Consider the following 26914-nt stretch of genomic DNA (forward strand, 5'->3'; position numbering starts at 1 on the left):
CAATGCCACAAATGGATACAAATTTGATTCTCCAACCCAAGAACAGCTGTAGTTGAGTAAACTAACATTTGTAGGAGGATTAGCTGCCTTATGCTTGCTGACCCTGTATTTTCCCAGCAGGAAAAGGGTTAGGACCCCACTTGGAACAAACCAGACACTGAAAGGTTCATGGCTTGTTTTGGAAAGAAAAATTATTTTAAAAGACAAAGAAAAAGAGAGAGGAGCTGGAACACCTACTCCTCTGGTTTGGTGGAAACTGGTTTCCATTTGCTCTGCTATCAGAGCAGTATTAAGAAAATAATGACCTTACAGAAATACCTGCAGCAGCATCACTTTATAATCACAGTCCCACCCTCCTTCCTTGCTTTTTTGTAGTGCTTATGTCACTCTCAGGGTCTCATGAATTTAGGCAAGATTCACTACTGCTTCACCAATCAGATATTTTATTTTCTATGTTGCATCCCATCCTGGAATGATTCCTTGTTGGTTTCAAAAAACACTGCTGTTAAAAATCATAGTTAAAAAAACAACAATAAAAGGTAATTTTATCCAAACACAATTCACCTAGAGAGAGCCTGTGCTGGGTTTCCTCAGCATGAGAGCCAAACTACAAACCAGAAGGACAAACTTTTTGACTTTCCTAGTGCTGTGTTAGCCAGGAGCTGGCAGAGCTTGCAGGCACTTTCAGGAAGGGCAAAGTAGCAAACTGGAGATGACAATTCCACAAGCAGGAAAGGGTTATGCAGCAGGCAGGACCTTTATGTGAGAATCAGACCTGTCTACAGACAGCTTGCACGACCCCAGGTAAATCCTTCAGGAACTGAAGTACACACTCATCCACAAAATGGAGCTAATCCTAATTCCTTCATACAGTTCTGCCCAGGTATAGCTACTCCTGGTTTTCAGGTGCTCATGCAGCTCAGCAATGACAAAGGTGTGGGAACAGCCAAGAGACTAGGATTCTCTGGGAACCCAATTCATCCAGCTTCCTCTGGTAGTTAATAAGGCTCAGAGTACAACATGGCCACACTGCCCAAAATGGACCAGTAATTCCTCTCTACTCCATATATGCAACAAAAATCTATCTGAGGTCTTCGGTTATCTCTGTCAGAAATTCTCAAGATGGAATTTCAAAGGAGTTTAGTCATAGTCAGGAAGACAAGACAAAGGCTATATTGTTGACGCTGCAATCACACAGTCATAAAACTTTTTGCTTCTTTAAAACCTTTAGTTTCTGATGTCCTGCTGTTAATCCCATTACGGTTTAAGCCCCATTAAAAAAAATATACACCACAGTAGCTCAAACATCACACTATTCTAAAAAATAAACACCTACATAGGATGTTTCCTCTTCTTTCTGTTTTTTAAATACCTCTGGGTGCTGCGTTGCCCTGAGTACCACTAGAATTACAGGGATGATTACAAGCGTTGGCAAGATTAATCATATTTTTCACTTTAAGTAACAGAACAATTAAAAAAAGAAAAAGCTCCTTTGAAAGGAAAAAATAAAAAATCCTTTAAGAACCTCATGCAATTTTCTTTCCCTGGACGACTGAGGGAAAGCACAAGCCAGTGCTGTCTGCACAGACCTGGGAGCCAGCCTGGAAGGCTTATGGGAGTCCCCTGCTTGTGTACCAAAGCTTTGCACTCTGACAGCTGCTGAACACTTCCAGTGTGCCCAACACACAGCACAAACTCCTTCCCATTCTGCTCTTTCCCCACCATGCGTGGGCTCTTTGCAAAGATCACCACAACACACAACTCAAAGAAACTCCAAGAGACACTCATGACTCTGCAGAGCCTCCACATGTTTTCCTGAAGTACATGACACTAGATATCAGATTTTACTTCTCCTCTCCTTTTACAATCCCTTCACTGAAATGTATCCCCATATGTGCTTTTTCCAGTGAATACCAAGCTGCTTTTCCAAGCCAAGAAAAGTTTAAAAGATGTCACACCATGGAGAACAGGCTCTGCACATTTCCTAACAGGGTCACATTACATAGAACATCCATGGGAGATGAGGTGTTCCCATCCAGTTTCCCACTTTTTTTGGCATCAACGTTGCTCTTTGGGTTAGGTGAAGTGGGAAATGCATGCATCAGAAAAAGATCCATATTTTTTGTTCCCTGCATTTGCCTGTCTCAGCCACAACACCTCAGCATACTTTGAGGGTCTAACAGAGTGATTCTTGCTAGAAAAGTTGACTGCCATATTCAGCATTTGGGACTCTTCACACTCAGAGAGGCACTCCTTTTTGCACAGCTTTTTTTCTTCCCTTGAACAATGCTGAAATAATTTTCTTCTTAGTCAGACGTTAGACAAAACTTTCTAGCAGTAACCACAGTTAATCAGGTCAATAGGCTGCACTCTTTCCCTGTGCAATCCTGCTGACAAATGCTTATACAGCCATGCTAGATTGGCACCTGCCAGGAAAGATTTAGATGGAGCTTATCCTGCCTTGGGATGAGGGCACCAAATGAATGCTGCAAGGCCCCTCTCAGCCCCATCCCTGACAGCTTCAGAAAAGTTCAGAAACCACAGAAATCTGAAGAACAGAGTTTCTTGCTCTCCTTTAGATACAGCTCCTGAGTCAGCTGCAGGAGCAGCGTGCTGAGTCTCTGGAAACCTCTCTGAGGTTTGCCCTGGGTGACAGAGTAGATCTGCTCCAGAGTGGCAGTTGCAGCTGGCAAAGGGTATTAATGCCATGTGTGTAGGAGCAAGCAGGCAAAGTAAAAGGGAGGATCTTGAGGCATCTGCAAGGCCTGTTTCCATTAGCAGAATGAGACAGCTCCCTGCAGTGCACGTTGGCAAGTAAAGACTAGGAGCAAAGCAAACAACAGGAGGGATTGCAGGGAAGAGGAACCCCCCACCCAAACTGCTGAAACCGGCTGCACCCCAGCAAGCTTCACAGTTACACAGCTGCAAACTTGGAAAAGGGCAGAGAGCTCTGAAGAGCGCCAGGATGCACTCTATGAGAAACACTGGAAACAAACACAGATCAAAGGGAAACACCAAGCTGTATACACAGCTGGGTCTGTCTTCCCCTGTTAAAAAGAGAAGGGCACGTAGCTTTTAACTGCAAGCTCTTTGTGAGTGCTTGCACGTAACCGTGCATCTGGGCAAAGGCGCGCACTCGCCCCACACTGGGGCTCCTGGCATTAGCGGGGTGTAGCGAATGAATGGTGTTTTCCAAGCTCTATGGAAGATTCCCACACAGCTGGGCAAAACCTGACTGGGCAACCCACAACTCAACCCACCCCAGGGAACAAGGCCAAATAGGTGGAAATAAAAGACATAGGAGATAAAAAATAACCTCTGATTTGGCCTCTGATTTCTACCATAAACCTGCTGCACTGCTCCTCCTTTTCGAATGACTCATTTGAACAATTTCATTGAGTTTCCAGAAGGAGCAGAACAATTCCCATCTAAGGGCTGGGCTTTGACCATGTGGAATTAGAATTAATTACCCAACTCTTCACCAAGTTATGTCTTTAAGTAGTACTGCAAAGCCTCTCCTGAGAGGAAAATGTGGTGGACACATTGCCCAGAACTTCCTGGGAGAGCCAAAGCAATCCCTCCTGCATGACCCAGCTCTGAGAGAAAGAGATTACATACACTGCAGTAGCACACGGAAATGCTGGTGACTTCCTGTTGTTGGGTCCTGGAACACTCTTGGCTGACCAGGCTCTTCTTCAAGGCTAGCGACAGTAACAGTGGGCTCCTCAGGGCTGATCTCACCTCTGAACCTTCCTGTTCTGTTCCTTTTCTTTCCTGGGATGCTCACAGGGAGATCTTCCCGTACACAAATAAGCAGCAAAATCAAATCCAGCGTCAACTACCTTTCCACATATCCCTCCTGACGGTTGTATGGCTTTGCCAGTCTTCACCCATGTGGAAGGGTCCTTGCTCTTTTACTACAAACACATCCACAAGAAGAGCAGTGTCTATCAAATGCCCTCCTTTTGTTTTTGCATTATTCACTGTCCTGGACAGTAAGGAACCCTTGGCACTGCTCCCCAAATGACTCGGCATAACTACAGCACTGTAGAGACAACCAGAGAGGAGCAACAACTGCCCAAGCGAAGGAGCAAGTATTCACCCGAGAGCCATTAAGAGCTGTGCTTCTAAATGATTCAGATGCTTTTAGATATTCCACCCTGGCTCAGCAACCAGACAAGTCAGAGATAGCAGCCTGCACTTGACTTTGCAAGCATGACTAAATTTTGTGCAGCTGTTTACTACCTACCATGATAAAAACCACACCCTTACCATAGGAACTGCAATCAGTCTGGACCAAGTGTGAACCTGCTGATACCATGCACAGTCTGCTTCTATAAAAGTAACACTGCATTTCAAACTCATGTCCTGTTTCCACTGGTGGCTTCATGAATAAGCTTTTCTGTACCAAACCTCCTTTCCCTCAGCCCCTCATGTGCAGAAACCCTTGTACAGACAGTTACAAGACCATTCTGTAACTGCTACATCCCCTTTCTTGCCTTACCTTTTGTGAGCTGAACATGCTCATTTGCAAAATCTACCATTCATAGCAATCTGTTCTTCGTCCTGAGCCTTATAAGTACTGAACTCCCAGGCAAACAAAAAAAAAAAAAAAGGAGAAAAATGCATCCATGCTTTGCAAGAGCTTTTCATTTTCCCCCTAAATAAGTCATGTTGCTTTATAAATGTACTCTCAAAGGTAAATAATTAACAGGCAAGAGGGACAGAAAATCTTATTACATGGCTAATGGGAAGTGATGCTCAGGCAGCAGTGTACCCATAAAGCATAGCTTCAAAAGACAGCCCCTAGGTCTTCTTAATGGAACATTGGGCTAAAAACCTGCAGGGATTCCTCTGCATTCCTCCAGACTCAGACAAATCCAAAATTTTTATCTGAGATTCAGCTTGCATCTAACAGACTTAGGTCTGTTTCACCTCTAAAAAACAGGATACTCCAATTTTGCACAGGTACTGCAAGGAGCACTAGGAAGAGATGATCTGTATTTCCACACAAATTCAAACTCCCAAGGACAGAAGGAACACTGGCAGATTACACCATCTACTGCTATGTTCTGCCATGCCCGACATAGTCCTGTCCATGTTATCCACTTGTTTCATGTGAGGTGAATTCCTGACTCTTGGTTCCGCATTGCTTATTTAATTGTTTTATGGTCTTCCCATACACTGTTCGGCAGGAAACCTCTGAGGTCTGTTTGCCCACAGTTATGCAAACTACTCAGGGTGACCAGTACCGTTTGCAGCCAGACAAGAACCACAGCAAGATGAAGCCCTCCTCTCCTTTCCCAGACAAGGTTGTGAACACCTGCCCCACACTCGCATTTACCATCACAGCAACCAAAACTAGGAGTTAGACCATACTGCTGCCTCCCAAAGCAGCAAATGTGCCTACACTTGGTGTCCCTCTTCTCTTTCCTTATGGAAGGAGATGTCAAGCAGCACCTCCTGGCCCTGGCCAACACTGAGGGGACAGAAGGACACTGAGAGGGACACAAGGAGTGAGCACAAAATTTTGAAGGAAGGTGGGATAGGGGAAACTTGTGTGAAGGAGAGAAAAGGCAAGCAACCAGCCAGAGATGTGGCTCAATGAAGCAAAGGACTGGGTCAATGCAAACTTGTCCCTACTCCTTTTCTTCATCCAGGTTCTGTGCATGCTTCTGCTTCTCACCTGGCACAGGTCACACCAGGAGACACCTAGGGCGTCCCACTCTTCCCATCTTCCCTTGCAAGATAAGGTTAGAGGTTATCAAAGCTGTCAGACTTTGGTAAAAACAGAAAAGAGAACAAGAGTATGTTTCCTTCATTTCCTACCCCAATTCCTTTGGTTATTACAAGTCCGCATGGGCTACATTATTACATGTACCAGATGTAGATCAACACATACAACTCCAACTTCTGCCCCAAGAGTACAAGGTCCTGAAATTTGTTGTTAACAGGTGATCTGTCTGAAAATTATGTTCCTATTACCTCATCCTTCCTACAGCAGAAATTCCCAACTGGCTTTTAGCTAGCAATGCTTTCAGGCCCATGAGCAATGTTAGTCACTTGAATAAGAAAAGTTATTGCATCAGGACTGCTGGCACTCAGCACCTCAAAGAGCACCCTGGAAGAAAAAAAAAAAAAAATAGCAAGCCTGCAAAGTCTCCAGAGATCCATTTAGGAGAGAGATGATAAGTACAGAGCCATGACATGACTGAAAATGGAGCCAGGAAAGCTGAATGCTTGACTTTCTACTTGGGACCAGAGGTCCAGGCTCACTGATTAGAGAGAGCATTTGCCCAGTCTTTGTAATTTTTTGAGGACAGCCATAAATATACAGAACTGGAGAGGGTTCAGCCTGAAACAAAACTATGGCAATGCACCCAAGTAGAAATCTGAGGATGCAAGTTTGGGAAGAGATTCAGGAACCACAGCTGGCGATGACACACTCCAAATCAGACCGGTGACCTCTGATTTGGTGCAGAGACCTGACTGCAGAGAATGTTTCTGTTGAAGATGGGGGTTTCCTCTCAGGTCTCCCTTCTGGGAGGCAGGACAATGAAAGGATTCTCAGCATCAGACCATTATGACAAGGCCAAGCAGATTGTGCTGACAGTTCTTTCTACACCATGGGAGAAAAATACATCAGAAAGTGCCCCAAACTCATCTTAGTTAAGAAGAGCTTTGTGATAAATATCTGTTTCTGAAAAATGGCTTATAACAGTGATTTTATTGTGCAACATTGTTGAAACCAAAACATTTTTCTTTGTGACAGTTTATCCAAAATAGTAGTATTGTTCTTTTTCCTCTTCTTTCTTCAACAGCTATTGGATTCCTAAGGGACGTGCAGAGATCTGGGAGCAGAAAGGATGATAGGCATGCATACATTCTTCACTGCATCACTTTGAATAAAAAAATAAACCATATAGAAATTCCTATATGAGCAGTACTAAAGGACTTGAAATTAAATGTGGATCATTTTGTTTCCTTCAAATCTTGGCATGGAGACTAACTGTCCCTTTGCAGCAGCTGTACTCAGAGTTCAGAATGTTCAGCAACCCAGCCAATGTGAAACAAAGCCTTTGCAGACTTTCAGTTGTAACTGAATCAAAATGCTGCTTCTGCCCAAGAAGGCACTTTGCACAAGCAAATGTGGTGGTCAGCCTTCCCCAGTGTTACACCAGTGACTGGAGAGTTCTCAGAGCAATGCAAAGAAATAGCAAAAGGCAGACTGACACTAAATAATGCTGGCTGAGCCTTGATGTACCCAGAAAGAACAGCTCTCTGACAGCCTTACTCCAAAAACACCAGCTTCACCCTCTCCAGGTTAAGCAAAAACAGCAACAGCACTGTAATAAGTTATCCAGATCTCCTAAAACAGAGAAACACGCTGCAGCTCTGTTAAAAATTGTTAGTCCCAGCTGAAAACAGAGGCATCTGTCATCCAAACAACAGAGCTGAAGACAGCTAACTACCTCCAGCTCTTGTTCCACACTGGCCTTGGAGACAGGAGAGTTTAGCTCCAGTTCCCACGAGGAGCAAGTTGGATCAGTGCATGCTCTGACCTTTGGATGTGTCAAAGAAAGATGCATGCTCAGCTGTGCTGGATACGGTTTGACTGCTGCAAGGAACATCACAGGTTCCAAGTTTTATTAATGAGGAAAACAATATGTACTGTCAACGTTTGCTACATGAAGTTAGCATGAAAACAAAGCCCACTCCAGAGAACAAATGAAATTTACTGGATTAGTTTCTTGTTCCAGCTCTCCTGATAAATAGCACTGAACTCAACACCACATTGATTAGTTGGTTCAAGACAAACACTGATCAGATTGCCTTGGCAAGTATATATAGCACTACAAAAGCACAATCATCTTTGTCTATTCAGAGTAGCAAGGATTCACCATACTTTCATTTCCTTTCCTTCTATCTTTCCCAGCCTAGACAGCTTGTCTGCACTATTTAAAAGCCCTACCTTAAAAGCTTTTCCTAAGACACACTCAAAGCCCTTATTCTAAAGGAACAGAACCAAATGGTGCAAATGCTGCAGAGCTTCAGAAGGCCCCCATGTTTCAGTGCAAGCTGACCCAGGTCATTGTTCTCTCCTAAGCTTTCTGTAGGGGCTTTTTTTTATCTTATCCACTACCTCAGATAGGCAACCGAGCACAACAGTCAGCTCTGGGTGAGAAACCGCCTTGGAGAACCGCTCTGCAATAAACAGTCTCTCACGTCAAAAAAAGAATGGGTGAGGAGCCACAAGATGGGGAATTCTGGTAAGAGTCAGGCTAAAAACCACAGTACTTGATTCTTGCTATGTGTTTGTCTGCTTTGCTTGCGATCATGTCAAAAGATATCAGAGAGAAAGGATGTTACACCACTTCACTCTCTGCTTTTACACAAAACAAACTTTTAGCAAGTTGGTTTAGAAGTTTGCCTCCTTTAGACTTTTTCCTTTTTCTTTCTAAATGAAGTACTTTTGCAAAGCCACAAATTCTGCAAGATCTTCAGAAATTTCTATTTTCAGTGATCCTGAAGCCTCTTTACCTCCTTGATCTATCTTTTGTTTGAACTGAATTGTTGTTACCCTAAGAAAAATATGCTCTCATAACTCATTCTTTACCCAATTACTCAGCTTTGTTTTCCTTCTTTCTGCCTCATTACAAAGCAATCATCATCAAAACCTAATAGAACAATGTATGATCTACAGAAAAATGCTGGTGGTTTTCTTTGGTTGGTTTTTTTTTTTTTTTTTTTTTTTTAAATCTGATCAACAGCATTACAAAACTCTTTCTTGTTCTGTCAGGAGATGTAACTTTTCTGACAGACATCACTGCTGTATTGGTCTACCAGAACTGCCACTTCACAGAGCAGCAGGATGTCACCTCAGAGCTGTGTCTGCCCTTAATACCACACTGACCACATCCTCCTAACACTGGCATGTGTCGAAAATGTTCACAGACAACAGCTAGCACCACTATCTGTGTAACACACAACATTTACCTTTAACCTGCATTTCAGTTGTTACCCTTTTTGAGAAAATATTACACTTGCAAACTTCATTTTTCAGTCACACACTTTATCGTGTTTTCTTTCAGAAAACAATGAAGAGTGTTGCTTACACATCAGGTTTTTTGGTAGGTGTGTTAAAGGACTAAAAAATATCATTTTAGTTACATATTGCAGCAGATGAGAAGAATGCTGGTTTCTTGTTTAAATGCAAGCTATGACTCATCCTGAGCATAGATAAACTGAAACACATACCCATTAAATAAAATTTTTCAGAGTGAGGATTAATGACAGATAATAAGTATAAATTAACTTTAATCTTTTACAACAAACGAAGTCCCTTATATAAATGTCACTGCAATCTTTTCAAAGAAAAAAACCCAAATCAAAGCCAGAAGAGGACTCAAATATTACAGCTAATGTTTGGTATCAAACCAAACAGCTCCTTAGCAGAACCAGTGGAGTGTTCTGGAGCGAAATATTTTCAAGCAGTAGACCTTAAAAATTGTTTTAATATTTTAAAATACATTTTTAGGGGGTTTTCTATATTAAAGGGGTACACATTAAAATATCATCAGCTCTGCAATACTGAGTCCAAGTTAAATCACATATTCAAAAAGGAGAAGAGCATTTTGTTTTACTAATATTCTCTTGCCACTGCTTGAAACAAACTCTGTGTAATTGCTGAATGGGTTAAACCAAAATTTAACTGAATATAAGAAGACTGCTGTTCACAGACAAGAAGGGAAAAAAACAAAGTCAGAGACCTAATAGTGGACAATTTTGAAAATTATAGTGTGTGTCAATAATAGAGATAACAGTGAGATCTAGAAGGAATAATCTCAAATAATAGGGAAAATGAGCACCTGTCAGCCACAAAGCCATTAGTATCAGGGCTTTTATATTTGCAACAGTTAAGTCTGGAGACACTGACAAACTTAACAACACAGCAAATAAAACATGGAGCTGGGGAACACAGGAAGCAATCCCCCTCACTCAGAAAACACTGCTGTGGAGTTTGAAAATAAATGCTTCCAGTATGCAACTCGCTGCCCAACTCACTGGTAATGAACGCTGCAAACACAGCAAAGGCACCACAGCATCCAGCTGGGTTTGCAGATGTGAGCAGCTGATCAAGCCACAGCATCTGCATCAAGGGATAGACAATCCCAAACCAGGAACATCAGACTCCTGACCAAAGTTCCCAGATACAGGAGTCTGCCTGTACAGAGCACCCAATGTGATCAAATGTGTGCCCTTCCCAGAAGGATGAAAACCAAAGGCTTGTAAAACCATGTCTGAGACAGACCTGGAATACAGTGCCCAGAATGGGAAGCCCTGGAGGAAAGACCTTGCTGAGAAGGCTGATGGTTAGGAATCTTCAGCCTGGAGCAGGTGGGGACTAAGGAGAATAACAGACAAAAGGAGAGGAAGAGAGAGATATTACACCAGATGAAAATGGAAGGACAAACTCTGCAGCAATCAAACACCTTGTCAATATTCAGGAAAAGGAGGCATAAGGGGAAGCTCAAGTAGTAATACTCCTCTCACGAGTCAATCTTCTTGACATGCTAGTCAATAGTTAATCTTTATGGTATCCCCACCTCAGATAATATAATTGTCCTCAGTTAAAGACAGGGAATCAAGGCAGAAACTTGAGCCTCAATTCCCACAGACAACTGGTACCCAGCACATCCCAACTCCATCAGTGGATAGAGTCCTTAGCTGGACAGTAAGTATGTAACTCTGGCTGCTAAGAATTTGAAGTTTTGCTGCCTGCCCTCAGGCTAGAAGAAGATGATCACATATCCACGCAAACTTGGCCAATGTGATAGGACCAAGCTGGTCCAGAGAAAGATGGAAACAGCTCTGCTCTAAAGCTGTACTGAGTAAAAGCAGCATTTGCAGTAACAATTAGATATGCAAATAAGCACATTGAAGATTAGTGACGATTTACTGTTGTCATGGAGAAAAAAAGCACCTTCAGTTCTGGGTCAGACCCAAGGACTGCATTTTCTTTCCCCCACGGGTAAATAGAACCAGAGAGAGTTGGAAAACCCAGGAGCCAACACTCCTCAACACAGCTCTGCCTGGGACTGGAAAGGCTGAAGCTCAGGGAGCAACACTACCCAAATAAAAAAACCTTCCCTATATCAACCCAGAGAGATAACACCATGGCAACTCTGTAGATACTCAAAAATACCAGGAGGGAGAAGCAGAGGCTGGAAGAAAGCACCCACACCATGCAAAGGCCAAGCTGCTTCCCAGCATTGTTGCTTCTAGGGGGAGGCAGATGTGGGGGAAACTGAGGGCAACACAATTCATGAGGTACTCAGCTCCAATTCCCTTGAAGCCACATGGGAAGATCTCGTCTGAATGAAAATACACACTTGGCTCAAAGCCTCTGTGTGTCTTTGGCCATCCTCACAGTCCTCCCATCCCTCGTTAAATGATGGCTGCTAAGAGAGAAGAGGAGGCAATCAACCTATTTAGACTCAGCTTTCCTTCCCACCCTGGGGGTTTCTTCATAGGAGCAGCTGGCCAAAGCACTGCCTTTGTTACAGCAGCCACAAAAAACACAGACACCCACCCTCAGCCCCCCTAAAATCCCACAGAAGAGCCAAGATAAGTTTATAATGGAAACCCTGACACAACCTTAACTATAGCATCCTGAATGGAAGGCGATAATCTGATCTGTGTGTGAACTAGCTCCCCTTGTCTCAATGGTATTTATCTTACTTTAACTCCTGTTACAAAAGGGTTGAGTCATATAGAAGAGCCAGCCAAGTAACAAAACTGCACGGCTTGCTAAAACATCAGATTCAAGGATAAACAGGCACAATCCTAGAACAGGTTAGAAGAGTCTCCACAGGAGCACAGGTAGCCAGAGCTCCAAGCCTCTGGACAATGGTATTTTCTTCTGTGCTACAGAGACTATCATAGCCCAGTGCAGGGTGGGGGGAGAGGGTGCAGAGCACAGGGCTCTGCCCTTTGGTTCATGGTAACACATAGTACCCAGCGCCCAAGAAACCTGATCCCGTAGCAACCTCATGTATGGAAAGTGCCCCAATCAGATTTCACTGTGTCAGGAGAAGAACAGTATTTACTCTGCATACAGATTAGTCACAAAACTGGGTCACTTCTTGCCTTTTCAGAGAGAGAGAAAAAAAAAACCAACCAAAAACAAAGCTTCTTTTTCAGATCTTTTTGTGTCTTCCCCCCACCTTTTAAAACTCCATGATGCAGTGTGGTCACTCATAGCTGTCTAAGCTCATCAAACAGCACCTGCATGAGTAAGGTCAAAGCTCATTACAATCACCAGGCCTACATTTTTTAGAATTCAGCTCATTAGCTACTTACCGGTTCTTTTCTAGTTCGTTGTGCGTAGACCTGGAAAATAAAAAAAAATTTGGATTAGACACCTTTGACCTCTGAGCATCAAAGTTCAACTGCTGCAAGCTGTACACATCCCCACTGGCACATCACACTGCAAAGCCAACCAACTACACACATTAAAATCTCTAACTTCATCCTCCTTACTGACAAGATGTTCCTTCCCTCCAGTGCAAATGCTGGTACCTTTAATGCTAAAGAAAATGTTCCCTAGAGACTTAAATGCACACAACATCCCAAAGAGAGACAATGATTAGAACAAGGGACCAGACTCCTGGCACTGCCACCAACTCTGTACAAGGCTGCAGTTGTTTCTTTGTGCTTTAGTTTCTTCATTCACACCATAAAAATATCGGTATCATCTTCTAACGCAGGAGCTCCTGGAGAATTAATTTGTGCATCAAATACACGGGAACCTTCCTTCCAGCAGAACTGGCCCTGTAAGGACAGCCTCTGGAGCCCTTCAGCCATCACATGCCAGATTTAGCCAATTTAACAGAAGCAGACATGGCCAGCATTTGGGCACAAAATGGGACAGCCAGTACTGCTGTGTTTGCAAACATCTTTGGCACTGCGTAGCACATTTAGGATGCCTGGAAACCCCTTGGGGATGGGAACAGCACTGCCACAACACCAGCATGCAGTGAAGTGACCCATAAAGTGACACTGTGACACTTGACAAAGGAGGGGGCTTTGTCTTTATACCTGCCCACCATGCCAAGCACGCTGCCAGTATTTCTTAATTTAGAGCTTTGCAGCTTGAAAATGAAACCAACCAGAAACAAAAGGGAAACAGGCAAGCTCATTCTCCTTGCCTCTGTGATGATAGAATGAGTGGCAAAAAAAGTTTAAATCCATTCAGGATTTCTAATCTAACCCAGGTAAGGTTGTTGAGGATTATTTAAAAGGATAGCCACTTGTCCAACATTTCTCTTTAACAGAAGGTCACCTTAAATTAAGAGTAAAAAGAACCCAAGAGCTTAATAAAAAGGATCTATTTTCTCTAATTTGGCATCACATTTCTTCCGGAGCTCTGAGAAGATTATCCTCTATCCCCCATCTGGAGAATCCCACAGAGAATTCTACAATTAGGGAACTGAATGGAGAATGTGCTCCAAGGGAAACCCTGTCATAATTAAATGCTCCTCCAAAAAAAGGAAGGAGGAGCGCCTAACAGGTGTTAGAACTGCATTAAAAATGCTGAATAAACTGTGGATGTCTGCAAAAAACAAGGTAAATTAGCCTTAGCTGACCATGGCTGAGAGCAGAGGAAAAACAAAATGTTAGCATATACCTGTGCAAGCCACCCTGCTTAGCAGGACATGGGATACCCTAAAGGCTAGGCACACTATAGTCAAACTCTTCATGTTGAGAAAACTCCTGAATTCCCTCCCTAAAGTAGTGGATGCCTTCATTCTGGTTCCCAGGAATCAGAAACATGAACACAATATTTAGTCCAGAAAATCTCCCAAATCAAATCCCCTACACACACCTCCCTAAACCAGCAAAATCCATTTGTCCAGGCAACTTGGACCCAAATGAACCCATCAGGACCAAGCTGAGGCCCTTTAGAACCACTGCCCATGCATAGTTTGAAACATGCTTATTGTTCTTTTTTACTGTATGTTCCTGCAGGAGACTGGCACTCTTCTTGGCTATGACATTAGCAGTTATAAGGCCAAAGATATGCAATGGCTTGAATTCCTGTATTATATCGAGCCAATTACCAAGGCCAGCACTGAAAGAACAAAGTTTGGCCCACTGCTGTGAACAAAATTAAAACAGCAGGTTCTCCTTACTCCTCTCACACAGGAGACTCTTTATTACCTATCTGCCTTCTGATGAACAAGACAACTGAGAGAGGTCACAGGCTTTTCACTAAGTCAGGAAATATTTGCTGTGACTTTTAAACACGTCTGTGGCAAGGAAAAAAAGCAACCCCCCCCAACACCTTCCCACTGCAGCTGAATGCAAACGAAAGAATCTCAGCAGTATTGAATCAATCCTACAGGGAGGCTTCTTCTCTTACCTGCCTATGTTTTGCTTGGTCTCACTGGGGACCATCTGGAAAAGTTTTCATTTTTTATTTCACCCGAATTCAGGGAAAAAGTCCAGCACTGCTCCCCACTATCACCATTCACTAACTCAAATTTTCTGTGACAGTTTCCTTTTGCTTGCACAACACATAAAGGGAAAAAATCCTCTCTCTTCTGTTCATTACTCATTTCATTTTCTACAGCTCCTAATCTAAAGATTAGTTTTTACCCCTCATCTTTGGGCTGCACGTGTTATTAAGAGTTTATTTGGAGTTAAACAAGGACAGTGCTGTTAGTGAAGTGGAAGAAAGTGGAAGAGCTTCTACTGATACAACTCAGAAAAATAGGCATCTTAAATAGGTACAGAAACAAATGTAACTGGATCTGTTTAACTGAGCTGGTTTTATCTCTTAACTGAGAACTTAGAGACTGTCAGCAGACTGAAATCAAGGCCTCATCCTGGTGCACCATCACCAGCTTTTTGATGGGTACAGGATGAACACCACAGCTGAAAACTATTGCCAAAACTCAGGGAACACTCTGGGTGTAGGGCAGCAAGTAACCAGTGTGCTCAGTGTGACACTGCTGGGCTGCTGCTGACAGTCAGCCACAGCCTGTGCCACCCAGGGAACAAGGACACTGCTGCTGAGCATGGACCACAAACCAGGGGAACTCACATCCTTGCTGTCAGGTGGACAGGGCAAGCAGAACCTGCAAAGCTGAAACCAGAGCCAGGTGGGTATGGACACATTCAGAGGGGAAAACAAAAGACCAAGCACATATACTGGCACTGCTCAAAACGTCAGCTGCAATTTAAAAGTAGCTCCAGCACAAACCATCTGCAGGGTCCTCATTTAAAGTCAGGTTTCTATAGCAGTCATTTTTTAGCAGTCATTTTTTAAAACACCCAAACTGATAACTACTCCTAAAAACTGAAGAAATGTTATTAGGGAGGAGGATCCTGCTCACTTCATTTTGAAAACAGCTTGGAAAAAGATCAAGAATGAGTTTCAGAAGCTTAAGATAAAGGAGCCAAGCAAACAACAACAAAAATAGCAGAGCAGTCCCTGTCTATGCAATAAAAAGTTGAAAGAGGACAAACTCAAGTTATCCCAATTTACCCCAGATACCTGAAATTGCATACAGAACAGGAAGGGATATACAGAACAGGAAGGGATATACAGAACAGGAAGGGATATTCTGCATACAGAATACAGAGGGCAAGAAAGAGGGAAGCAGAAATTGTCAGTCATTCCAATTTAAGGTCAAATGCAACAACCTTTTTGTACCAGTTACAGTGATGTTGCCTGCAACCTTGCCATCCAACACAGTAACAAGGCGTTGTTGAAACATTAAGCTGCACTGAAGTCCCCTAGTAAATGAGAATCTGCAAGTAATTTGCCACTTTACCCCATTTTTCTTTATGGCAGAGGCAGCCCAACTTTGCCCAAGCACAGGTAAAGCAACACAACTAACTGCAGCAGAAAGGAACAAGCTCTAAAGAGCATTGAATTCATTTGTCACTGGGGTTTTTACTGTAATTAAAATCACAAAGCTGCCACATGACATTAAACACAGCTGACCTTTCTGGCTTACACATTTATGATTGATAAATGGGCCAATACATGCATTTGCAGAACATCTGCATTTTGGTTTGGGTTCTCAGTGAGGTAACTATTTTCTACTGAGGAGAACACAGCCCTAGAGAGCCCTTGTCCTACACAATACACAGATGGCATTTAGACCCAACGACCCCCTCATCTCTCTTGAAACTGGTCATCTTCCCGCCTGTATCTGGCATCAGCTCCTGGCTCCAGAGGGGTCCAGGACTCCAAGAGCTCCATCTGCACCACAACAGATATACTGTTGTCTCAGAGGGTGCTGCTGGCCATAAGTGACCTCTTCCAGTATGTCCTTAATGCCTACACAGACCTAGTGCTCCTCCTTCTAATTCACCCACCCCACTCAGCTTCACCAAGAGTTTAATAATGAAAGAAACATCCCACCAGCTTTTGAAAATTAGGGTACAGTTACCTGAATCATGTTTAGCAAAACAAGAACATTCGTCTGCAGACCAGGCCAACTGCCTTCTGTCTTACTTCACTCCGGTTAAGCTACTTCTCCTGCTTATGCATCATCACACCATATACAAACTCATTCTTCATTTTACAGACCCTTCCCACCTTCTGGCTCAGCTGACACCCATTCACTGGGCCACTAAATTTCCCTGCAGGAAACGCCTTCTTCCATTCCCCAAGCCAAGAATAACCAACCCTTCTGAAATCACTGAACTACATTACTGCTCTCTTTTATGCAAGTTCTTCCTCAAAAAAGACAAAATGAAATCATGGAAAAGAAGGGTGGTCAACAGCTTTTTTACATTTTAAATCCACCTGTGTCCACAAAACAGAACTTACTGGCTGAAGAACCCCAGTGTTTTGTCAGGGTTCCAAGTGGATCAACACCATAGCAGCCTATGAAGCCAGGGCAGAAGTCACCTGGGAAACCCACAAAGAACCTTCATCCCCACCAGCACGTGAGGCTTCCAGCCCAATGGCAAGACAAATGAAGGCTGCACAGAATTAACTCTTCTTGCCCAGATACAGATGCTCAAGGGCTCTTTCTGAGGGAGTTGTGAACTCTCCCCACTTCTGAGATGCCCAGAAGTTTGGGCCTCAGAGAGCTGCAGGGGAGCCTTGGCAACACAGCAACTTAGGATACTCAACACTGCCATGAGCTTCCTACAGTGAGGAGGAGCAAAATGCAGCTGAACAGAAGATGGCACAGCCGGAACAGGAGTCCTTCTGCTGCCATCCTTATGCCCTTTGCAAGTAGCAGCCTCAAGTCTAACAAGAATATCACCTCAGTCTTGCATATCAGCAAATCTAACAAAACATTTCCTTCCAAGCAGTACCAGAAACAAAAATTATCTTAAGCCATTACTACCTCATGATCCCCTACACTGTCTGGCCTTGAGGTCCGGAGTAAATTCTTCTCCACGAGGAGTTGAGGTGAGGGGATAGAACAGACTGTTTCACCTTCTCACTGACGTCAGTGGCGATGCACCAGATTAACCTGGCCCCAAACTCTGGCTAGTTTTTCTGTCGCTCTTAGACGGACACAGTATCAGATTCCTCCTAAGGCTCTGATCAAAGCTGTTTTCCCAGGATCAAGCCAGACCCTTTCCAAAGTTCACATTCTCCGTCTCCAACAGAGAAGGGAACGCAGCCGTACTGGCATCTGTTCAGGTTTGTTCATCTTCGGAAAAGGAGAAATGGCCCCACAGTCTGTTTTCAGCCCAAAGAGCAGAAGAGAGCTCTTCCACGTGGTTCACAACTGTAGAAAGTCACCTACTCCTGGGTTTCTACACAGTATTGGGAAAGCCTCCAGCAAGATCCAGTCAAAACAACTTTTAAAAGTATACTACATACTTGCCTTCAAGAAGTAAATATATTCAAAGTCACCTACAGTATTTACACAGCCTCTCTCAATTTGGTACCTGCTCCCCATAACCATTATTTTTGTTTGCAACATTTCTAAATTAAGTCTTCCAAATACTTTTTATGCAGGGGGACAACACCAATGCACAGAAATTATAAATAATTTTCCCAAGGTCACAAAAGAAACCTGTGGCAGAGGAGGGTACTTAATTTGCGTTCCCTGAACCCCAGGATAAGGTAACTGCTCTCAGGCATCCCAGAGACAGCTAACATGAACACTCATGCCATCTGACTCTTGGGTCAAATACCCCCTAAAAACCCGCATAACCATTGTGAAGTGTAATTGGGAAAGTGAGAAAAAAGCCCACAGCCAACAACAGCCCAAACCTAAACCAGCCTTGATGTCTTGCCCACTGTCTGCCAAGTGGGCTAACCTGACTCTCAAACACCACTGTACAAAGTGCCAGAGAACAATCTAAAATGGGAGTCAATAACAAAGCAGTATTAATTTACTGATAGAACTCAACCAACAGACATATCAGACATAACCCTCATCTAGGGAAGCAACACTGTCCTGATGGTGCATGTTCTGCTTTTTCAGCACACAGGAGAAAACAGCAGGAAGACAGCTCCTCCTTGCTGAGCACCACGAGTTTATCCCAGTTCCAAAGCTGAGCTCCCCCAAACCAGACTAACATCCTAATAAGCAGCACAAGGTGGCACTCTGCAGGGGAAGGTTTTCCAAGCCCAGTGACAAAACAGCAGAAATGTTTGCGTTCAGTGCTGCAGTCTGGGGCCAGCAAAGGAGTCCCCAGCTGGCTTCCCCCTGCACTGTGCGGGCTGGGAGCAAGTGTGCTGGTGTGGGCTTATTCCTGCACCACCTGAGACCCTACACACTCATCCTAGCCCCAAATGCTAGAGGAAAACTGTCCTCATGCAGGGCCCTGTACGGCCAAGAGGAACTGGGTTTGCTGAACAAGCAGCTATTCAATATTTTGTTTTCTCTTTATTGTTCAACGTGTGGCCTCAAGCCAAGCCCTGCTCTGAATACAGAACTGGCGCTTTCCTTACAGGCTTTTTGACAGGCTCACCGAGAGCAGTGGCTGGGCAGTTCACAAGCACATTTATTGTCATGCATCCTCACTTTCCAAACTGAAAGCTAAGGAACAAAGAAAACAGAACTGCATCTTCATGTCCCTCTGAGCACTTCCATGAAGACCCTCAAGGACCTTGTTTTCTGGGCCACTTTGAATGTTCTAAGCACAAGCCCTGCTGGTGCCTCCTCTGGCTGAGCACCACCAGCACTTCCACAATCAGATCCCAGGTTTGTATCCTGGAAAAGGTCAGTGTGAGAAATAGACAGTTTGGGGTCTCCCATAACAAGATGGCCTGAAAGAGGCTTGCTGACTGGACACCAGGCAGCTGACAGCAGCCCAGAGCGAAGCAAGCTCTCCAAAGTGGTATTCATTGCTCCATTTGTCTGCCTTCTAACTCCTGCCAAAAGGGAGCAAAAGTCCTACAGAAACCACTTCCTTCTCTTCCCAGGCCACAGTTAACCACGTCAAAAGGGGCTGGTACACACAGATCAGAGCAAAGGCTGATGTATGTTCACTTGGTGAAGTACCTTAGCCATTTCAGTAGAAAAACCCTAGTCCATCCACCTTGGGACATGCAGCAGATGACATCTTCTATAACAACTTAGAACAGACAATTCAGGTAGATTCTCGCATGTCAGGAAGAATATTTTTGCCTTCACCAAGGCAAGACTCCTGTCTGTGATCCATGATGCAAGGGGGTTTGAGCTTTTTGTAAACAGATTCTTGCCCTTTTTTTTGATATATTGACAAAACTGTGTATTTCATGACCTGCTGAAGAAAAATGTCACCATGCACTTCCAAGCTCTCCCATGAACAAGGAAGAGCATGACAAAGAATGAGGACAGAAAAATACAAACACTTCTCTATGTGGTCCCTGTCCTGCTGACTTCCAGCAGGATATGAGAGTTTCACTACGTGGTCAGGAACTTGTTCCCTTCCAAGGCCACATCAGAACCAGCAACCCAGTTGCTGGTACCTGCATTGCAGTGGTTCACAGAAGAAGAATAAATGCACAGGAGGCAATTTTCAAATCTACCTAGAAAACTTAGGAGCTTAAGTCTCATCTTCTTCAAAACAGTTACAAGCTCTGAAACATCTATAGTGCTTCTAGAAAACAGGATTAGAAAAGTGTGTGCATTACCCCAATGTACAGATGGTGGGAACCATATAATGTGCAGATGGTAGGACCCATGTAGGTCATCTGACGTGCCCAGATCGTGCAGCCTTTCGGCAGCAGACTCAGGAAATGATCCAAGGGCCCAGCATGCCAGGCCCTTGCCCTGTAACGTGCTTCTTCCCACACATAACATTACCCTTTTGAGGAAGATGGTCATTTCCAGAAATAGCCCAGGCAGTGCCCTCTGCAGTGCAGCAGTCTGTTTGGGGAACATGTACTTCTCTGCAAACATGCGTCTTCTGCCCTCAAGAAACTGCCTTCAGATGCACTGGGGAAAGTGAGGCTTTTTGAGTAAACACCACCTGACTGAACTGCACTTTGTTTGAAAAGAAACTGATGGCATTTGTATGGCTGTGGGCCAGGCCAGACTTCCTTCACTTCTATCTAGGCTTGTTAGTTCTCTATCATGTTACAAGCATACTGCTGAAATTCTGTGCCTGGAGATGAAGGCAGGGGGAAATATACTTTAAATCAGGAAAATACATTGGCAATACTGTTAGCTGCATGCTGTACTAGGGAAATTGAGGCACAAAGACTCCACAGGCTGTAAGAAAATCAGGAAGAGAAGACAGATGTCCTTATATCTGGGACCGTATTCTGTCAACAGGGACACACTCATCCAGCATTTGGGAGATCCATGGAAAAGAAAGGCTGAGAAAAATGGAAGAGTTTAGATTTCTTCTGTTCTTACAGTTCTGGCTCACAAGCAGCCCCAGCCATGAAGGCTGCAAGGTGGCTACCTCCCACAGCTCCCAGATGGCCAGGCTGCTTGTAAAGCAGTTCATGAACTGCTGCACTTTGTAGCCTCACTGTTAAAGGCAAACCAGAAGCAGTGCCATCTTACCTTACCGTACCTATTTGCTGCTTTAGTGCTGCCCAGGCACCTGGGCAATGACCCCTGGAGTAGCAGCCCCAACAGCAATCTCAGTATCATCTGTCCTTTCTCACAACTTCTCCCTTCTTGATGGTGTAACAGATGGTAGGAGATAAATGAGAAGCTTTCAGAAAATAATCGACTATTTTATGGAGAGGAGCTTTAATCAAAACTGAGGCAAAAGAATTGCTCTCAGTTCACAGGCCTGCTTCTCACAGAGCAAGCAGCAAAGCATAAACAAGTAATTAAGATAATATTGGAAATCATCTAAGTCTACTTCAAACTGGATTCATAAAGCAACAGAACTGAAGTGAAATCACTTTCATATCAGTGAATGAAAGGACTGAAAGTACAGTAGGGAACACAGAAAAGAGAGATGGGAATATATCCAGCAAGATGGAAAAAGCAGGCCTGTTCTCTCTGAGCTGATCAACAAGGCAGTGTCTCATAGAGAAGAGATCCAGGCAAAGGCCAGCCAAGTGCACAGCCCCAGAGACCACAGCCTCTGATCAAGAGAGCCCAAAATAAGTCAACAAAAACAAATCCTATCTTTGTTGGTTCAAAGAAGGTGGGGAGTAAGAGCCAACACTCTCAGGAGGAGAACAAATACCAGCCAGTCTTTGAATTTGGGCAGAAGTTTGTCAGGAGGGATCAGGAGATGATGAACAGCAGGAACTCCAACAAGCAAGACAATTAACTCAGCAGCAGGACACTGACCAGTCTGTTTGGGTCAGAAATAGAAATGGATTTGAAAGCTCCATCAAGAGCAGGAAAGGAAAAAGTCAGTCTTACCTACAAACAGGAGAACAGATGGAAACAACACTACAGGTGACAACCAATTCACTGCCCAGCACAGCACCAGGTCAGGTTAAACAAAAGCATGAAGGATAAATCCCTGCATGTGCTGTGGATGAAGCATTACACAGAGAAGATATAAAAAGCGTACAAATGTGCTGAGATGGGAAGAAAACCGAAACAACTGACAAGGAAGGAATATGACTTAAACCAGAGAATTGCCCTGTACAGTGAATACAATGGAAAGAGAAAACAAGAGAATTGCGGGAACAGCTGAGACCAGGTTTGGCCCAAATATCCTCCCCACCATCCCAGGACACTAAATTTCTCTAGGGGCTGGGTCTAACAAGCTTCACATAAGAACCAGAAAGTGAAGTTTCCTGTCATCACACCAGCACTGTGATCAGTGATGCAAATCAGCCCACGGCAGCTGCAGCACAGCTCTAACTAGGCAGTGCTGCAACACCAACAGCATGAGCCCTGACTGACTCCCACTGCTGTACAACAGCACACTCTTGTAGAGGATTTCCCCAAATCTGGGAGGACAAAGGGATCATGAGCCTTCAGCCACACACAGAGACACTTCACAGCAGAAAGATGCCGCAGCAGAGAATTATAGCTCAGTTGCAGATAACATCAACAACTGGGCCTACTTCTGGTTTACACAAAGGCCTCTTTGCACAACTTGGATAGTCTAAAGGGAACACAAATTACATTTTACAACTACTGAAAGTACAAAATATAAATTGAGCCTAGAATTGTGGGTTTCTGCATAGACTCCCTGCCACCCAGATATCCCTATACACAGCTATATTGCTAACACACAAAGGAAAACAGGAACTGCAGCTCTGCAGGATCTTCTTCCTTGGAGGCTTATAAAATAAACAGGGTGACAAAGAGGAACACAGTAGGTTCCCCTATGGAAATTGCTACATCAGCTCTTACCCTTTTGGAGGCCTCATTCCTCACCAGGGAGTGGGGTTTATGCTTCTCATGCCATTTGCTGGGTTCACCCCACTTTCTGTGTTTTCCTGGTAACCTGCCAGCTGTACTGCAAAGCCAAGCACCACTGAGAAGACGCTGAGAAAACCTCACCTACATGGGGTACTTTTTTGTTTTCCAAATCACATCAGGATCTCACATAATGTAGTGCTGGCAGGTTCAGCAACGCTGGGAGCTGCTTATCCACACTTGCAGATTGCACTGGGGCAAATGGGCAGAGGGGATGTGCTGAGGCTGAACAGTTCAGTACAGTCCTACCTGCCAGCCTTCTCTGAGCACCTGTATGCAGGTACAAACCTACAAAGACAGTGGGATTTTAATATGGGGTGATTTGCCTCTTGTGCATGGACCACCAATCCAGCTTCCCAGCCCAACATTTATACTGTCATTATGCTTTCTCAAAAAGAAGTCATGCACATACCTCGCTATACTCAATACTGCTGGCCAGTCTCCCTCAGTATCTCTAAGAGAAAAGCAATCCTTAACAGCCCAGCTTTGTTCAGCTTCCCTTTCTTGAAAAATTAATCAGCATATTCAGGTATACCCTCTACTGAGAGGCAAGATCCTGTCTCCAAGTACGTCCAGACAAAGTTTCAACAGCAAGATGAAGATTCCAGATACTAATCACACTGCTTGTACATGATCAAAATGAAGCGTAACTCAAAACATGGCACAGCAGATCTCACACATTCTCTGTTTTACACGTGTGGATTTGTACTCTATGAAACAAAGCCAGGTCCTGAGCCATGAATAGAGCTTCACTACAAGGCACTACAAGGCTTGAGGCAGAAAGCAGCCTCTATCACCCCCATATTGCACAAGGGCCAGATTCTAACCCACCTACACACAGCGAGTCAAAACTCAACTCCCACTAGCTGTGGAGTGAGGTGTGATTAAAAAAAAAAAAACATAAAACTCACAAGCAAATAAACAAAGTATCATCCAGAAACAAGTAACAACTATAAAGCCTAGGAAGCAGGAAAGCTGCGGACAGAAAGTCTCAGACACCAGGTCTCTGGGACATGAAGATAGGGGTAAGGGCTTTGTGCAGAAAAATAGATCAACAAGAGCTGACACAGCTATTTGCTCTTTCAGGAATTCCTTACACAAGACAGGCAAACCACTCAGCCACCTGCACAGCCTCTCTCTCCCAGTAAAATCATAATTACAGCACTGTCCTAACTCCAGAGGCTCCAGGAAGGACTGAAAATTGCCAGGTACTCAGTCAGCAGCAAGATGTTGGGGGAGGAGGGTGGAAATCTCCTTTGACAGAAAAGATAAAATATATTGAAACTGTGCAATGTTCACCAACCCCCCCTACTCCTCCCCTGCACAGTGAGGTACAGCTGCACAGCACTGCTGCTGTGGTAAATCAGCTTTCTTGTGCACCAGTCACCCAAGGCTGACTTGCAGATTCACCTGCAGCCACAGTCTCTGAGCTTCTGCACCCGTGTTTGTGAACCTGTGCCACGTTAAGCCATCACCTAAGGCACACAGAGTACCTCATGCACAGCTACACACCCACCCCACAGTCCCTGCTCTGGGTCACTGTGAGCAAACCAACTTAAAGCCAAGGATACCTGAGGGTTTCAGCAGTACAGTCCCTGTATCAATCCTCAAGACAGAGTTCCAAAGGGTATGAGAGCAAAGGCCTACAGAGAAGATTCAGCACAAAACCAAGTGATGGGTTTAGAAGTGGGAAAAAAGTTTCATATGGGTAGATGAGAGTGCAACAACAGAGAAAATGAGGAGCTGCACCAGTACAACAGCCAGAAGGGCAAAGAAACCCAGACACCCAGATTTCCAAGATAACAAGCCCAAAATGCCTTACCATACTCATCACAGCTGCTGACTCCAAGCTCTGCTAGCAACCTGCTACCAGACTGTAGGTGTCTGAAAGGCCCTTGGGAGGCAGTGCCAGACACAAGGGAGGATAATGGAAAGAGAGGAAAATGAAACGAAAAAGAAACTGGACAGAGATCAAACCCTCCCCCATGGAACTGAGCAATAGATTATTTGAGAGCCCTTAACAACATGGGCCTCCTGGGAGAGCTGAAGGCTCCCAGTGCTGCTGGGAGGATGCTTGGTATTTCCCCAGGATTAGACCAAAAAACAACAGGCTTTCTAGATGCCTGAGAGCCTAAATAAAAACAAAACACAAATGACAATCTAATATTATAATGTAATTTCAGAATTTCGTTATAAATCTTAACTTCATTAAATTGACGGTATTATTGGGGGGAAAATAATTTAGCAACCCTACTGTTTATTTTATTTCCTGCTGACACAATGATTTAATTGATTAAAAATTCTTCTCAATTATTTTCCAAAATGTATAAATATCAAGCCAGGCTAATCCTAACTAACTATAATGAACCTTTCAAATAATTGGGTCTATTAGAACTGCACATGTAGGGTCCATGACAGCAGTTTCCAGTGACATTGTGTGCAATTTAATGTACCCACAGAACTGCACTCCCAGCACAGACTTTCACTTCTCTAGCAACGTTTTAGAACTCAGGTTCTGCCCCAGAAACATCTTCTGAAGAAAGTAACATTAAATAAGTGATACTACATGCTGTAAAAAACATCTGTTCATTTTTCATCCCATTCCAAAAATTAGAAGATAATTTTGTCAAGAGCAAATTTAAGGAGGCAATATTCAATTCAAATGTAACACATGTTGGCTAACTTGGGTTTTTAATTTGCTTGGGCTTTTGCTTTCATCTGTGTGTTAAGTAGAATTTGTTAAAAAAAAAGTTTCCCTTGTCTATTATAAACACCAGGTAACAATGACTGTGATTCTCCAATTATTTTCTGCAGGTGGATAATTTCCCATACCAAAATATCCCCAACTAAAGTAAAACTGTATTTTTAAACACATTCATGTTTTAACTCAAACTCACTATGTCTTCCAAATATCTGCACGAAACACTGCACATTCATATAGATGATTGCAGAGGGAAGCCCTCTGCAGCAAGCTCCATGCTGTTGGTTGCACAACAGAGACAAGCAAAGGAAAAGAGAACCTGAGCTACAACATCCTTCCTTACAATTGCATCACATGAATTAGAAACTATGAAGCAATGTCTTCCCTCTTATCTGCACACCCTTATTTGGGGTAGAAAATAATTATTTTGCTGAGACTGTGAGACCACCATAGTTCTGTAAAAATAAGAATTGCTCCACCACTGCCATCCAGAACTGGGCTCTCTGCTCCTCAGAACTTTCTGGGTGTTTGTGTAATGACAGCACAGAGCCTGTTAGAAGGAAAGAGCTGTCACGTCTGGGCTGCAAATGCTGAAGGGAAATACTTGGAATTAAAATATTAATCAAACAAGCAACCAGGCTTCATAAATACCCTGTACCACAAAATCATGGATTACTTGGTTCAATAAAGACCATCAACAATGTACACGTGCCGATTTGTAAAAGAATTCATAAAAGTGTGTAAATAAAAAATTTTAAATAAAAGGAAAACATTGTCGCTTTCTCAAGGTTGCTTGAGAGACATTTTTACAGGAGGCTGTTTTCTTACAAGATCTGCATGAGATGTAAATGCATAATTCCTCTACACTAATGAAACATTTTGAGACAAAAGCAATCTAAGAAAATCTCCTGTCCACACATGAAATGTAAGTTTTGTTCTTCATCAAGGACTTGATATTTAATTCAAAGTCCATTCCAACTCCACCAGACAGAACTTACTGAATTGCCCCTTTGATTTTAACAGGAAGAGATGATACAGAGCCTTCCTTAAACAAGGCCGATGCTATACTCAGCATCACACAAAAGACACTGCAGTGAATTTGGAGGCACCCTAAACTTCACAGTTGTCACTTCCCGGCACTTCAGCCATCTGGAAGGCCTGCCATCTCCTGCAGCAAGTGCAAGCTGCTACGACTTGTGCTAAAAGAAACTTCCATTTCCAACTGTGCATGTAAGGTCTGAGCTCCCCAAAAGACCCACTCCGGAGCAGACCTGACACTGGTCACTCCCTGAGGCTGAAACAACCACAGGAGGAAACGCTCTGGATAACAACGCTCTCACTCTAAAGATTCAATTTCGCCTCAGTATTCCTTGTATAAAGAAGGTTT

General features: G+C 43.7%; 1 protein-coding gene across 2 annotated transcripts in view; it reads right to left on the bottom strand.

Annotated features, from left to right (window-relative positions):
* Positions 1 to 26914, bottom strand: part of MXI1 (MAX interactor 1, dimerization protein) — a 55675-nt gene that overhangs the window by 16149 nt on the left and 12612 nt on the right. For both annotated transcript variants that reach the window (XM_041461357.1, XM_041461358.1), the window contains exon 3: positions 12364 to 12393. In XM_041461357.1, the coding sequence (XP_041317291.1) occupies positions 12364 to 12393 (30 nt within the window). The remainder of the gene's footprint in view (positions 1 to 12363; positions 12394 to 26914) is intronic.

This window comes from Pyrgilauda ruficollis, unplaced genomic scaffold (genome assembly GCF_017590135.1).
Source record: "Pyrgilauda ruficollis isolate IOZ18807 unplaced genomic scaffold, ASM1759013v1 scaffold15, whole genome shotgun sequence".
Classification (NCBI taxonomy): Eukaryota; Metazoa; Chordata; class Aves; order Passeriformes; family Passeridae; genus Pyrgilauda; species Pyrgilauda ruficollis.